This window comes from Vulpes lagopus, chromosome 8, assembly GCF_018345385.1.
Source record: "Vulpes lagopus strain Blue_001 chromosome 8, ASM1834538v1, whole genome shotgun sequence".
Classification (NCBI taxonomy): Eukaryota; Metazoa; Chordata; class Mammalia; order Carnivora; family Canidae; genus Vulpes; species Vulpes lagopus.
The window spans coordinates 56,984,932-57,001,270 of record NC_054831.1 but is presented as its reverse complement, the minus strand read 5'-3'; the positions used below and the strand labels follow the sequence as shown (position 1 = coordinate 57,001,270).

Below are 16,339 nucleotides of genomic sequence, written 5' to 3'. Positions count from 1 at the left end.
CAAGATAGTTTCCACGAACACAGCTGGTACTGGCACACAGCGGCTATAAATTTGTTTTAAGTTCAGAATATTGTTTCCTGCTATTTTTAAGAGTCAAGAAGGGATTTAGCCAGATTATTCCCAATGAATTTAATGAGAATTGTGCAGCCACAGGGCCTGGGTAATATTTTGAAGACTGAAAGGTCATTGGTCCTATACATGTATTTCATTCATCAGTTTGCTTTTTTTTTTCTCTTTCTCTCTCTCCCCCTTTCTCTTCTGCTTCTGTTCTTCTTTCTTCCTCTCTCTTTCTTTCCATTTATTTCCTCCCTATAAATGTGTGTGTGTACGTGTATGTTATGGGTTTCACCTGTAGCCTTTCTGGCCAGGCTTGCATTGTCAACATTTTCTTACTCCTAACCCCTCCCCCACCATATGCATGGATTTAAAAAAAAAAAAGGAAAGAATATTTCTTTTAAATTAACAAGATTGCCATAGATTATATGACTAGGGCAAGAAGGTGAAAGAGTAGCAAAATACAAAACATTAAAGCAGATCATCTTGTTAAAGTCGTAGGATTGGAGAAAACATGAGGTCAATGTGGCCCACCGCTCAACGCAGCTGCAGAATTGCTTGAGTCCTCCTTTCAAAGGAGGCTGTCCTATGTCCTGGTCATTAGCAACACATCCAAACTCATATATTTTATGATGTCACCAGAATATTAAGAGCCAAAATAATGCATGGTGTGGTTTCTATTCTGTACGATAAATTTAATGTATTAAGCAGAAATACAACCAGAAATGTGTGTGCTGTAATGGCTCACTGCCCTCCTGCATGCGCATGTCTTATAAAGTACATTGAAGGAGGAAACCCAAAACCACACACATATTAACATTTTCCAATATTAACATTTTCTAACATGAGATTATGCAACAGTACATTCCAGGTTCGTGGGTGTTGGCATCCAAGGTTGCTCAACCATTCAGTGGCTGTTCAATTGACTGTAGTTCATCTGCATAATTCAATCTTGCTGCTCAAGAGTGTGGTAAATTTTGGAGAGGATTTCTCATGCTTTATAAAGCCCTATTTCATGGCTATGATAAGCTAGACATGAAATATCTCTCTCCGGTGACACCATAGCTGTGAAGTACAGCCCTTTCCCACTAACTGAAAGTGCACATGTTATGCACAACTTGTGGCTCGCTAGTTACTTTTCCCAACTGGCTCTGCGCCCCCTTTGGGAGGTCTCATTGTCATTGTAAGGGAGAATCCTTCCTGCTCGGTTTTGACATTCCTTCCAAAATTCTCCATTAGCATTTGCAAAGGGTTCCTTGGAAACTAAAAAATGCAAAGTAAATCATCCTGATCTCTTAAGTAAATCTTCCCATTAAAATCCCTCGGGCCATTGTGGAAGTGGGGGAGGGGTCAGGCTGCCAGAAGAAAGCAAGTTTGTGTTGTGTTAAACACAGACCAAGGTAAAGAAAAGATCAAAACAAGATAGGGACTCAGCCTGACCCTACTACAGCGTACCATACTATACCTCCCTTAGTGTACTTACAGAGTTGTTTTGAGACATATTCAAGATCAATTGGCAAGATATCCTAGGCACCTTTCTCTCCGTTTCAATGCTGCCATCTTGTGGACTACCCACACTCAATGAGAAGCAGTGACCTTCCTTCATTAGAGAAAACAGCCACTTTGTGTGTTTAATTTTATATAGGGGGAGAGACTGGGGCTGACAGAAGCACAAGAATTTTATCTTTAAGATTCTTTTAATTATTAGCTTCAGTTTACTGAAAACAAATTCCAAGCCACAATGATTTCATTTCTTTCACACTTAAAAAGTTAAGTTACTTCTTAAAAGGGGTGGGGGGCTGGAGTAAAAAGTAAAGCTATAGAGGCTTTTAAAAACACCACAGTCAAATAGCACCTTGTAGAACACACAAGACAAATCATTCCTGAGAATCCATTCATACTGTTTTCAAATTCCAAGAGAAACATTTTTTTTGAACATTAAAAATTTTTTTTAAGTGGACAGCTCTTTAAAACTGCCTTGGCAATAAATAAATAAATAAATAAATAAATAAATAAATAAAAATAAAACTGCCTTCGCTTTTACATGAACTCGCATGGAGGTTTTAATTTACATGCAAATTTTAAAATTCTCTTTAAAAAAAAAAGCAGAAACTTACACTTCGAATTAATTAACCTGATACAAAGCACAGGAGAAAAAAATAACCTTACGAAATGCTTCAGAGAGCCGGCATAAAGAGCTGAAGCATTACCCTGTGTGGTGAGAATACAGATAGCCTCCAGGATAAGACATCCAGCCAAGTCACATTTCTAGACTTTTTGAGGTTCACGGGTCAATCTGTACTTAAGATTCTTTCATTGGTGGATATCAGTCTATGATTTATCCTCAAAAACAGAGTATCTTTCATATTAAATGTTGTGGGCAGGAGGAGAACGCGATAGATGTAATACATATGCTTTGGAAAGTAACCTTCCTGGAAATTTTATGTAAAACCATTTGACAGACAGTCCGTAATCTTTTTAAAGCTGGATAAAAAAAAAAAAATCCGAAACGTGATTTTGCAAACATTTTGACATCTCCATGCGTGTTTTGAGTTTCCTGGTAATCCCAGATTTTGTGGCTTTCCCAGAATTTGGAAACAGACGTTAAGTTATATAAATTGTGCCTTTCGTGAGCGAATTAAGGGCCTTTCTGACCTAAATGATTAAATGTGTCTCTCTGCTTGTCTCTATTTTTCCTTTCCTCCCACTGCAGAGTTTCCAACATATGGTTTTAACTGTGAATTTGGCTGGGGTTCTCACAAAACTTTCTGTCGTTGGGAGCATGACAATCAGGTGCAGCTCAAGTGGAGTGTGTTGACCAGCAAAACTGGACCCATCCAGGATCACACAGGTAATGGAGAGTTCACTGCGGCCCCGCTTCTTTGAATTAGAGAAGGTGTTACTGTGGAGGGTGTCTGGGGTCTGTGAGATTGAGGGTGTTAGGAAATACTACCAAACATTCACTTGCACTTTCATTTCCTGGAATTACCAAGATCTCCTTTCCTGGAAGAGATGCTCCTACACCCAGTAGCAGAGAAGGCTGATGAAATCTGGCAACTGGTGGCCTCTTGGAAAAACAGCAAACTGGGCAAAGCTTTATGTGTGAATGACTCTACCTGTTGTATACTTTTTCTGCACCGTTTTCATGGAAATCTCAAATACATTCAAAAGTAGAAAAGCCTCAGTGAAATGAACCCTCTATGGATATAACCCAGTTTAAACAAGCACCAAATCATAGGACTCTTATTTTATCTCTCTCACCCCTAAATCTGGATTGTTTTGAAGCAAATCCAGGCATATGTCATCTCATTTATTTTTCAGCTAAAGAAACAATAAGTAAGTCTAATGCTTGCCCTCCCTTGACCCTTGAAGTGGAAGTGGAACGAGATGGGGTAGGATTCTTCTTCTTTTGATTGTCAATCTGGCCCCTTTTTTCAGAGCAGGTGGAAACCTCACCCGGCCTGCCCCACCTCCGGTCTTACTTTCCTACTAAGATTAATTAGTGGCAGAGGGTTGGGCTGGGGGGTCCAGCGGGGGCTGACAGCCACTCCAGTGAACTCTTTATCCACTGCCATCCTGTTGTCCTCTTAGTCATTTTGTCTTTGAGTTTGAGGTGCTGCGTAAAGATCCGGTGGTGTCCTACAAGGCCCACACGTACACATGCTCCTGCACACCCACAGCGCTCGATGGGCGGACTTCAACCCGACTCAGTGGAACTTACAGGACTGTTCCCTCAAGAGGTGGCTTCCCAGATGATACCCTAGAGGGACATCTGCTGATGCTGAGAAGAGCTCTTTAAGCCAAAGTCCTCCGTGCTGGGCTTTGGATGAGTGGGTCAGTGGGCCAATGGATTAGCCGAGGGCATTTTATGCCTTTCCCATTTTGTCCTTCACTTTTTTCCTACCAGTGAATATAACCGTTAAGTAGGTTGAATTGGCCGCCTTCTACCACAGCTACCTCTTTGCCTAATGAGAATGACAAGGAAATTGGATAAAATTGGACTCCTTCAATTCTGAGACACTTTCAATTGAATCTTAAGACAAGCAGTTTTAGAAAACTTAAAATACTTTGACTGTAAATGGCACTGTACATATAAATGGCATCAAATTAACCAAATGCAATTAGCTGAAATGAAGGCAGTAATGGTGGAAAAATTGATGCAAAGTGAAGCAAAATGGCTCAGTAGGATCTGACATTCAAAGGAGGTTAAAAGCTATGTTAGCCAGAGACAAAAGCTAAAAGGCTTGCAGAAGTAAAGTGCTAATTGAGAAAATGAAGACAGAGTTCCTGCCCCCGAACTCTGATAAAACCCCTGAAAGGAAAAATATCAACGCTTTATGCGTTGGAGTATCAGAAAAGGAGGGCTTGTCTTAGAGTAACAGCTGAGAAGTGCAATTCCTTCAGAAGGATTTGACTCTTTTGTTCTCCCATACACCCAGATTTGCTTGGCTGTGGTACCAGGTCTGCCCTGAAGAGAAAAAGCCTCCTACAGCAATAGAAACACAAGCATTTGCTGAGCGAGAGAGGGGTGAGCCTGACATCTGAAAGGCAGGAACTTGTTAACATAAAAAAAATCTAGATGAAAAGAGCCCTACACAGCACACATGCACACAGATGACATTAGGCAGTACTCCACACTTTGCAAATCAGTTATGGAGATTTCTTTGAATTAGCACTGTCTAGGTTAAATATGCTGCTGTTCAATTTTGAACTTCGCTGAAGGAATCCCACTTGGTTTTCTGCATTTGGCTTCTAAGAGGGAAGCCACGTACCTCCTTACAGAGGATTCCTGAAGCCCAGCATCTTCCCTGGTTCATTGAACAAGTGTTATTTGAGGAGCCCCGTTACTTGTGAGGTGCTATACCAGGCCCTGGGGATACAGGAATAAAGGAGGGTTGGCCCTGCCCCAGGAGCTCAGGGTCTGGCTGTGGGCCGGAAGTGATTGCTCTACAGGTGGAGTGAGCAGCGACTGGGAAGTAACACAGGGGATCAGAGAAAGTTCTGCCCCTGAGAGTGTAAGCTGGCGTGCACAGAGGAGGAGAGATCGCAGGCGGTGTGGTTGGACAGGCTCCTCTGTGAAGTGGTTAGATATGTGGCAGGGGTGTGTGGCCCTGGGTGCCCCATGAAGAAGTGTGGCTAGGCTGACGGTAGCGAGGAGCTGCTGACAAGCTCCATGCACAGGAGCGACATGAGCATGTTTTGAAAAGACCACAGCAGTGTGGGGGCCGAGGTCAGGGGAGATTTCTCAGGCCATCTTCCTCCCTCTACCCATGTCCAGTGTCCTCCTTCTTCCACCTGTTCTCCGGCTAGCCAAAAGAAACCTCATGGGCTCCGTAGATGTGCTTCTCCTCGGCAGCATCTCTAACTTCAGTGTTTTGCCCTAAGAATGGGGATATTGGCCACAGATGCAAGATGGGTGCCTTTTTCACCCATGCCTCTCTGTGGGCTGAGACCCTACTCACCCCGGTGAGATGGCACTGTCACACGGATGGGGAACCACCACTTGGTAAAGTAGCAGGAGAAAACAAACCCCAAGAGCAACAGCATCTGCGTGGTCATGGGGTGGGTGCTCCATAAAGACAGCGTCAACCATGCTGCTGCAGCTGTGGATTTTATTTCCACCCTCCTTTTATTATTCCATCTGTCGGTTTTCTTAAGAGGGTTTTGGTGCAATCTCACGTAAGCAGCCAGGTGAGAGTAACAAGCTGCCCGCTGACCCATCCACTTCCACCAGCACACTGTTGACACAGGCCAGAAGACACAGGATGTGCCCACATGTGCACAGTGAAAGAGTATCTCACAAACACTCAAACCCCTTGGGCCGCAAACAAAACATCCTGCTGCCCACTGAGGCCCACGCATCAGATTCACACTTACATCAGGTGAGACGTTAGAGTCGATATTTCTATTTGCAGAGCAAACAGTGAAACATGAGTTGTGTGTGTAGACCAGGTGGTGGCAGGAGGAAATGTTCCCACTGGGGGTAATTAAAAGCAAAGCCAAGAGTAAGTCCTTGCAGCTCGGCAAGTATCTACGTTGCCAAAATGGCACGTCCTAATAAGCCTCAAAAATGCAACCTTGCCTCTCCTTGAACCAGAAGCCCACATCAAACAGGAGCGGGACTTGCAGCTGAAATTCAAACTCTCAGGTGCATCTAAGGAATTTATAAGCCGTTAAAATAAACTAGGGAAAAGTATCTGAATTTGTGGGAAAAAGAAGATCACTAGATTATTTGGGAAAACTGCAAATCGATTATTATCAAGCAATTATAGTATCATCACTCAGCTGAGATGATAAATAAGAACACATCTAAATTATTCCATGTAATGTCTGTGTTCGTATCAGTGCTGCTGAAACTATTTTAAAGTTGCACGAAAACAGGTCTGCCCTCTGCTTTCAATGTGCTTGCAATGACGCAGAGGCCAGGTGGGGTGGTAGCCCCTGTCCATGTGACAGTGCATTCCACATCACAACCATAGTGTCTGAATGAATACTGCCTTGCAGCCTTCTTCCAATCAAACACCGGCTCCAGAGGCTCGGGGTGCAGCCTTCGGTGCCAAAGAGGTCCCCAACAACTGCACACCCTTCCCTTCCCACCGCTTATTTGGGTTCCTGGTGCTCAGCCCAGGAGAGCAAAATTGAGTCTTGGAAATTGAAAGAAGAGACGATGGAGTTGTAAATGTGGCCAGTCCCCCTAATCTGGTTTTTTTGTCACAGCAGGTGATGGCAACTTCATCTATTCCCAAGCAGACGAAAACCAGAAAGGCAAAGTGGCTCGTCTGGTGAGCCCCGTGGTTTATTCCCAGAACTCGGCCCACTGCATGACCTTCTGGTATCACATGTCTGGCTCACACGTGGGCACACTGAGGGTGAAGCTGCACTACCAGAAGCCAGAAGAGTATGACCAGTTAGTCTGGATGGCCATCGGACACCAAGGAGACCACTGGAAGGAAGGGCGGGTCCTGCTCCACAAGTCTCTGAAGCTCTATCAGGTGTGTGGTCTCCTCCACCACCCCTGCCACCCTGGAGGAGGGCAGCTCTTTCAGGGGGAAGGGGATAGTATTTTGAAGATTACGTAAATGAGACATGGGAATTATTCCAATGATTATTTCAGGTGCCTCCCAAGCCTGGGATTTTGCTGCGGTCATGATACTGAGCTGATGATACTCTCAGCAGCATAGTTCCATCTCCAAGATTATAGGAATAGAACCAATTTGCTGTGAAAGAGGGGAGAATGCTACTTTATAATCTATTTCTGGGTTGTCAAATGAACATTCCTTTTATTGGCTGCTCCCTCTGGTTTTAAATTTTGGATTATAAAATGAGAGTGTTAGGAGAAGTTTTATGCCATCACCAGGCAGTTTTTTTTTTTTAAGATTTATTTATTTATTTATGATAGACATAGAGAGAAGAGAGAGAGAGAGGCAGAGACACAGGAGGAGGGAGAAGCAGGCTCCATGCCGAGAGCCCGACACAGGACTCGATCCTGGGACTCCAGGATCACGCCCTGGGCCAAAGGCAGGCGCTAAACCGCTGAGCCACACAGGGATCCCCTCACCAGGCAGTTAATACAGATTGATGAGCAAAATGAGTGCTTAGATGAAATCTCATGATTTTAATTTATGTGCCATAGATTGAACTGAACAAGCATTTGTAAACACTGCTATTCGGGACCAAACATTTCAATACTGTAAAAATTATCTCATTTTGTTAGGTGATTTTTGAAGGCGAAATCGGGAAAGGAAATCTTGGTGGGATTGCAGTGGATGACATTAGTATTAACAACCACATTTCCCAAGAGGACTGTGCAAGTGAGTATGAACTACTGTATAAGCCAGTGACACGCTTGCTCAGGGCATTAAGATTTTCATGCGAGGGTTTTTGTCTTACTCATTTAAACTTAGAATTTCAGTGTGGGCTCTAAGCACATCATATGAAATGCATACTTTGGTACAACATGCCATAAAACCAGGTCAGTTTGCCTTTAGCTACTCCATTCTCTAACCTAGTTCATTTGGTGTCTGATTGGTACCCGCACAACCATGTAAATAATGTGGAATCAACCCAAAAACCATAGCTAAGAAAAAAGACTCGAAAAAGAAAAGAAAAGAAAAAAAACAAGAAGAAGGAGAAAGACTCAGAGTTTACAGGCTATGTATAACATGCCAAAACATTTTGATGAAAACTGGAAAAACTCAGATATCTGGATAATTCCAAATATCTGGGCATATAAACAAAACAGCAAACCTTTACAAATTTTGAGCACAGTGAACTTAATTAAGATTACATTGTTAATGAGTCATAGAAGCCACAATTCTTTGCTTTATTACAAATAAGTAGATGTTTCTGACTCTAAGAGTAGTTGAAATGACTCAACAGAATAAATGAAATTTTGAGACTTTGCATAGCATTACAGAGTTTATGGTTCCTATCGGCCTAGTATATATGAATGAAAGTTGATGTTGAAAACCAATTCATATTCCCTGGTTCTTGATGTACAATTATAAATAGCATCACTAATGGCAATGTAATAGCACAGTAATTAGTCTTAAGCTCCATTTGCTACACTTCAACTTTTGCTATATATCATATAATACAATGTTAATTATCACAAAATGGAATAAGCCTATTGGACAAATTTAAGAAAAAGGAGATCTGTTGGCTATAATGGGTTTTTGGTCATTTCTGTAATTTACAAAGCTTTTATTATACAATATATTGAATATATGTAATCCTAAAGTGGCAATAATTTGATATGGTCCTTTAAAGAAATTGGGGGGAAAGAGCAGTGAATCTGCTTCTTCGTACTGTGTAAGGAAACTTATTTAATGCCATGCTACTTAGCAGATCTTTGCAGGAAACAATAACACTTAATATGTCAGTTGTGATTACTCTACAAATTGCCCACATCCAAGCCTTCACTGTTGTTAAAGTATGTATTTCATGTCGTTACACAGCACATGTAATACTGTCGCTTTCTATTACAAGATGAAAATGAAGTGTTTGGAATGTGAGAGCAAACCCCATAAACTAAAACAAAGGAATAAAGTTCAATTCCACTCAACAAGTTTTAACTGCACTGCGCACTGTATGCAAAGCATCATCCAAGTGCTCCAGTGAATATACAGGGGGACAGGGCAATTCTATGAGCCTTTTCCTTTCATGGGACTGGTCCACATGGCTGTAGTTGTTGCTGGGCATTGTACTCAGCAAGTCACAACTAAAGCACCATCAAAATACTCTATGTTGCAGTCCCAGTCAAAAGATGCCTAAGATAACTCTGTATTTACTCATCAAATATGTATTCTTATATATTTAGCCATGGATGCTATGAGACCATCAACCATTTATCAGTTATCAGTTGCACATTTATGCAGCAAATGTTCATGGAGGCAACTTTTCTGTTCTGGACACTGGTATAAATGTTGGGAATATAGCAAGGAATAAAGTACTCGAAACTCTCTGCCCTCTACTCAAAACCACATGGGCTGCTGGGATTCTGCTTCTTCCAGAGATTTTATTGATTTGATTTTATCATTATAGTTATTATTTCATTATTATTATCTTGAGGGGGAGGGTAAGACATAGAACACAGTCTCTTGCCTTAAAGAGCTTGTAAATACTATTTGGGAAAACAAACTAACCTTCTCCCAATTTAAGAAGAAGTTATCTACAAAAGCACAGGATGGTAGCCATACACTCAACCCCACTACTGTTTCCTGTTTCCATCAGCTTTCCCCCATACTCCAGATGCCAGAACTATTTCATTCCACTCTTCTCCTAAAACCACACATTCTGCCAACAGCAGTGTTTGCTGGATTTTGATGTGACACCAATTTCACAGTCTTTGGACACCATCTCCCCGTTTTTCTGCAGTTATGTGGTGGGGTTGGATTGCGTTAAAAACTCCCAAGAAAATCCAGCAGAACCAATAGTGCGAGTGTGTGAATGTGTGTGTACGTGTGCGTGTCGGGGTTTATGTAGTTTGTGTGTATTGGATTTTGTTGGCAGTTCAAATATCTCTTTCAATTTTGTTTGACTTGTCAGAACCATCAGACCTGGATAAAAGGAACCCAGAAAATAAAATTGATGAAACAGGTAGGTTTACCTTGTTGACCAATTTTTTAAAAAATTACTATGGCTTTCAGGATATTTATTAAACAACTTTCTGGAACTCTAGTGCACTGGTAGATGAAAGCAGTTCAAACATAATAAACCATCTCTGCCCTTGGTGCTGTGCATTGGGCCATTGTCACAGAGATCCCTCTTCTAAGTTGCCAGAAGGTCTAGGGGAACACCATGGCAGGTCCCGCTTGTGTGAGCAGCTGAGCCCTGGGGAGTTACACTGGCCCTGGCCCTGCCCTTTCTGAGCTGGAGGAGGACCTGGAGGACAATCAGGTGAAACACTCTCACTGTACTACTATGGAGATAGGGAACCAGTGAAGACCAGAGCTTCCCCAAAGACCGACCCTGATTTTCATACAGTAATTTGAAACCCACCGAAATTCTTGTCTGGTTGACATCCCAATATGATCTTTGAGGACAGAAGCCCAATTTTTATGGTAGGCTGTTGTGTTTGACCCATCTGTTCCCCTCCTCCTCTACATGGGAACTCTGACTTTATGATAATGAAGGCAGTGATGAGGATGAGGATGGTAAGGTTTCATGGAGAAGCTAGTATGTTCCAGGCACTGTAATATGTTATGTTGTATGCTCTCTGAGGCATATTGAGCCCCATTTAGCTGGTAAGGAGGAGGCTCCAAGCAGTGACTTGCCTTAAGTAGCACAGTTATTTGGGTGATAGCCTCAGACTTTACACCAGTTAATCTGAAAATGTGTATTTTCCTCGACGAATTTGTGGTCAGATACAGGACATTTGATCAGAGTTGGGCCTCGCCTGACATTATTTTATTTCTAGAAGCTTCCACACCTCAAAGCCAGCAGTTATGGAGTTGGACATTTGCCCCAACATCACTCATAGCTGCCACCAGCAGTTCTGTGTCCTGCCCATGAGCATGAGCACCTGTAAAAAAAAAAAGCAGACCCAATGTAGTCAGTCCTGGACTTGATAGAGACAGATAAATGTGGCACTACACTAGGCTGATAATAACATTAGCACAGGCTCACTTAGCTTAGTTACATAGCCCACACCAAGATGTAAACTTTACTAGAGGTCGTTTCAAAACAATGTTTAAAGGGAGAGAATATTAATATGCCCCCAGGCTTGTTTTCCCCTGTTTAGGGACTTGCATCTCATATTTTTAGTTTTCCTTGATTGGAATCTTTGTTGATCTGAACACCATTAAGTAAACACTATGCATGTTGTGCATTAACATTTTAGTCTCATTTCTAGTACCACGTAATTAGACTCAAAGCTCCCATGTTAATAATTTCTCATGTTCCACTCTAAAGAAAACATTTCCCCAGTGACTGAACTGCAGAGCAGCGTGACTGTCTCCAGTGAAACCACCAAGGCTGCAAAGATGCTGATTATTAAATGTATTCTATTCAGCACAACACAGACACAGTCTCTAGCTTTGAGCCGTAACCCATTTTAAATGTCAGCAGCAGGCATCTGCTTTGTTCTGAAAGATCTGTCCTTCTTGAGTGAAACCACAGTGGGCTTCGGGTGGAAATCTGTTTGATTTGAAGATTTTGCCTGTGGGGGAGCAAACACCTGCGTGTACCGCGCCCAGGCACACTGGAGGCAGCGCCACATGAAGGGCAGCTTGGAGCCTTTCCTTGAGCCTGGTTTTGGGATCAGGCAAATGCACAGGGCATGGTTAAATCCCACCTCCCCATCCCACTGGATGAACGTGTGACTAAGCATTTTGCAAAGCTTAATGACCTGGCCAGGGACTATAAACACAGATTGCAATCTAGCACGGCCAGCAGGCTGCATGAAATCTGAATTAGATTAGAACCCAGGCCTCCCTGTTGGCCCAGAATCCATTGCTTCTGCGTGCTAAGCTATGTGCCAGAATCGCAGCATCAACTCCCCACGACTCTCCCCTCCCACGTCTCAATTCATAATGAGTCAAAAACATCAATCTTGGTGTCTCCTCGTGATGGGGAGCCAAACCTCTCTTCAGAAATCCCCCGCAGGCTCGAGAGAGAGGACAGGCAAAACTGGAACGTGTGATTTGCTTTTTCTCTCCTCTTTCTCTAATCTTCCATCTGCTTTCACCTGGTATGTTGGCAGTGCTCACGGGGCCAATTTTGTTCTTCCCCTAGGGAGCACGCCCGGCTATGAAGGCACGGGAGAAGGTGATGAGAACATCTCCAGGAAGCCGGGCAGTGTGTTGAAGACCTTGGATCCCATCCTCATTACCATCATAGCCATGAGCGCCCTGGGTGTCCTCCTGGGTGCCGTGTGCGGGGTCGTGCTCTACTGTGCCTGTTGGCACAACGGGATGTCAGAAAGAAACTTGTCTGCCCTGGAGAACTACAACTTTGAACTCGTGGACGGCGTAAAGTTGAAAAAAGACAAACTGAACACACAGAGTACTTACTCGGAGGCCTGAAGGTGGACAGGTGCAACGACGAGTGGAGAATGGAAGCGAAGGACATGGCTTGAGCGTGCTGGGGAGCTGTTGGTCTCTCTCACTGTACAGGCTGGGAAGTGCGTTGATGACGCTGAGCCAGGCTTTTCTCAGGAGCTTCGATGAGTACGGCCGACAGATACGAACAAGTTAGCTGTGTTAACGATCAGAATCATGTACAGTCAGCTTTTCTTCTGTTGGCTTAATTTGAATAATCCAATGCTGGTGTTGAGACCAAGTATGAATGACTTACTGATTCGTTTCGACTGTCCCTCCCCTTCTCTCTCCTCTTCCCCTTACGGATTCTTTTCTTCGGAAACTGTGTGAAATCCAAGATGCTGGCGCCAAGTGTATTCAGTGGGGCCCCTTTGACGGACGTGCTATCTGTAGCCCAGTGCCCAGAAAATATTAGAATAACTGCACTTCAGTGGACTCCTGAAGCTGCACCTGTTGTATAATTGCCCACGTCGTGCATAGGCAGAGAAGGATTAGGATGTTTTATGTTGAAGTACTGTAGACCCTCAGTACCGGTGTAGTGTGTCAGCTCTGTTTACAAAGCAATACCGTCAGATTTTCTCGATGTTCTCCAGTGTTGTACTAAACCTCGTGCTTGTGAACTCCATACAGGAAACTGTGCCCTCACCAAACACTGCTGGCAACCGGGTGTGCTGCCGACAACCGCAACGAAAACTCCTTGGCACTGGCTAGTCTATGTCCTCTCAAGTGCCTTTTTGTTTGTACTGGTTCTCATTGTGTTACATTAACAACCTGCTCTGTTTCCCACTGGTGAAAGCCCTACTCTTTAGTCAAACCCTGGTGGCCCACTGACTAAGAAGAAAGTATATTTTAGTGTGAGATGTCAGCCCCCGGGAAGGCAAGGGCTCCGAAGATTTGGCAATGTGCTTAATTGCTCTGCTTTTTCTGTAGTTCAATTTCATGTCTCTTGACCCTTTTGTATAAAGCTGCAATATTCTCTCTTATTGGTCTTTCATATGGAATGTATTTTCAAATGTAAACTCTTTCTCTCTCCTCTCTCTCTCTCTCTCTCTCTCTCTCTCTGTCTTTTCTCTCTCTTAGAACTTAAGCATTTGCCATTGTCCAGAAAAGAAACTTGCAGCTTTAACCTGCTGGCAGTGGCAAACAATTTTGCTAGACTTTATGTTTAAAAGTAAATAAATAAGGGAAATTCCTAACTTTGCCCTCCAAAGTCTAACTTTGGTTTTCTTGTTAACTGGTTAAAGTGACAGTATCTTTTTTCCTTAAGCCATTTGTCTGCTCCAATCAAAATGATCTGTGATAGAATGTGTGCATTTAATAGAAAGAGTGATAAGCTGAGGGAAGAGGTAATACTAATTGGCTTTCAAGTGACACCCCAAGGAAGGACTGAGCACAGTTCTCCAAATATCCAAAAATATGTGATTTGTAAAAATAGATATACAAAAATGACCCCTGAGAACCTTCTTGTTTTGCTATTGAATCAGACAAGGGAAGTGGAAGAAAGAACAGTTAATTTAAGAAAGTGACTATAAATCCTGGTGCCTGGGGTGAAGTATTCTAAGATAAGACAGGGAAAGAAAACAAGTAGAGTCAAAACAAATCTTTAAAAGCATCCATTTAGGAGCAACCCTGAATAAATAGAGACTTGACTGAATGCATCTAGAAACTTGCAATGGCTCACAAAGGAAAAGCCTGCTGTTGGCCTAAGATGGAAGCCTCGGACAACAGCACAGAGCCAGAAATGTCTTATCAGGCAGCGTGTGAATTAATCCAAAGAAGCTGTGGTTGTTTTCAGTATGTTCATATCAGGCCATGGTGGACAGAAGAACTTTTAGAGTTTCCTCCCTTCCTACATTGCTATGGGTCCCGTTCAGATACATTCGTGAGAGTCACATTTGCATCATGGGTGGGTCAGTCCATTCATCTTGGCTTAATTGGATTAAAGGATGCCCTTTGTTTCCAGGAAAGTACGGATCACTATGAAAAAAGAATAGATTCTTATCCCCAGAGACATTCATTTAGTTGTTAGAATCGTACCAGGATGAAAGCACTAAGTAAGACCTGATTTTTTTCTTTAAGGCAACAGACTTAAAGTTGTCCTTAGCCAAGGAAAAATGATACTGCAACTTTAAATTTTAAAGTATCTTGCACTGATAAATATATTTAAAAATTATATGTTTATAAAGTTATTAATTTGTAAAGGCAGTGTTACAAAATGTTCAGTTTATATTGTTTTAGATTGTTTCGTAATTTTTAAAGGTGTAAAATAACATATTTTTTCTTTATTGAAATCTATAAAACTTTCTGTAGTAAAATGTTTTCATTTTACTGGTATATGATTGCTTCATGTTTTGTACCATCATAAAATTTTGTGCAAATTTTTTTTACAGAAATTTTTATTTTCTATGACAATATGACACTTGTAAATTGTTGTTTCAAAATGAACAGCGAAGCCTTAACTTTAAATGACATTTGTATTCTCAGACACTGAGTAGCATAAAAATCACATAGAACCGAACTGTAACTTCAATCCCAAACTATGACTACTACATTCCAAAGAGACAGTTGAATTAAACATTTTCATAAAATACCCACACCTGATGGCTTTTATTCTATTAGCTTTGTTATTGTTAAAGAAATTGGTATTATACCAGCATCGGGTAACTTTCAAGATTTTTTTTAAGTTCTTTTTGAAAAAGTATATCATAATAAGGAGAGAAGATTAAGAAGACATATGCTGAAAGTAGACTATCAACGCAAATCAGACACTGTCAGTATAAAGTAAGTAATAAACTGACACTGTTTATGTGGTGCCTGAGCTAAATGTAGGTGTAGGGCAAAGTTGAGCATGGCAATTGCAACTGGCTGTTTGGTAATTCTTGGGACAATTTCTATTCCATCTGGGACAAAAATAATAGTAACAGTAATGATAATAATAACAGCAACAACAAAGAAACAGAAGTGTTAAGCCAACGCATGGTGAGTAGGGCCCTTTTTAAAACTTGCTCCAACAAAATTGGCCTACACTAAGCCCCACTCTCCACAGACCAATAATTCTTTCTTTACTGTCCTCTGCAAAGAAATGTAAAAGCACAGGACTTGTTGGAAAGTGAGCTGCTCTGCACAGCTCTGTAGTGAATCAATATTACTGCTTCTCTCTGCATGTTTTTGCCTTATGCATCTCCCCAGATTTATCCAAGAATGGGATATTTTCCCTATTGAGGGGATTTTTAGGACTCTCTCTCTGCTTAGGGAGAAGAGTCAGAAGGAGACAGAGCTGGGTAATCACTGAAGTTAAATTCTACCTATCTTCAAGGATGTTTCCAGAAAACATGGATTTTCTTATCCATTAATTCTGATTAATATAGAGATTAATTAATCTAGAGATGCTTTCTGAAAAATTCGAAGGGCCTTCCAGTAATATGATCTCCATTTCATTGTTTGAGAAGGCCTTAAGCCTATGTGCGTTTCACCCCTCTGCCACCCCTGATCAGCTGCTAGGCTCCGTTCTTCTTACTGGATTAAGTGAGCTACATCACTGTACAATAATACTTCCCAAAGTCAGGAATTAAATGTGTCATGGGGGCTGAAACATTTAACTTAAAGCATGAAAATTATTTATTGTTCTATCTCCTGTCTTCCCTAATAACTCGTTAATAGCCACTCAGGCTGAATTGCACTAGGTCTTTTTGCAAATCAAATGAATTTTGTAACATTCCATAATGTTTCTGCTTCCCCAATGGTAA

General features: G+C 41.9%; 1 protein-coding gene across 6 annotated transcripts in view; it reads left to right on the top strand.

Moving 5' to 3' along the window:
• The window catches only part of NRP1 (neuropilin 1), a 138,317-nt gene extending 123,134 nt beyond the window's left edge, over positions 1–15,183 (top strand). For 2 of the 6 annotated variants that reach the window (XM_041766988.1, XM_041766986.1), the window contains exons 13-17: positions 2,768–2,905; positions 6,772–7,046; positions 7,769–7,865; positions 10,102–10,152; positions 12,289–15,183. In XM_041766988.1, coding sequence (XP_041622922.1) covers positions 2,768–2,905; positions 6,772–7,046; positions 7,769–7,865; positions 10,102–10,152; positions 12,289–12,578 — 851 coding nt within the window. In that variant the 3' untranslated portion in view covers positions 12,579–15,183. The remainder of the gene's footprint in view (positions 1–2,767; positions 2,906–6,771; positions 7,047–7,768; positions 7,866–10,101; positions 10,153–12,288) is intronic. The other 4 variants (XM_041766989.1, XM_041766987.1, XM_041766990.1 and 1 more) reach the window with 3 other exon arrangements.
• The last annotated feature ends 1,156 nt before the right edge of the window (positions 15,184–16,339 follow it).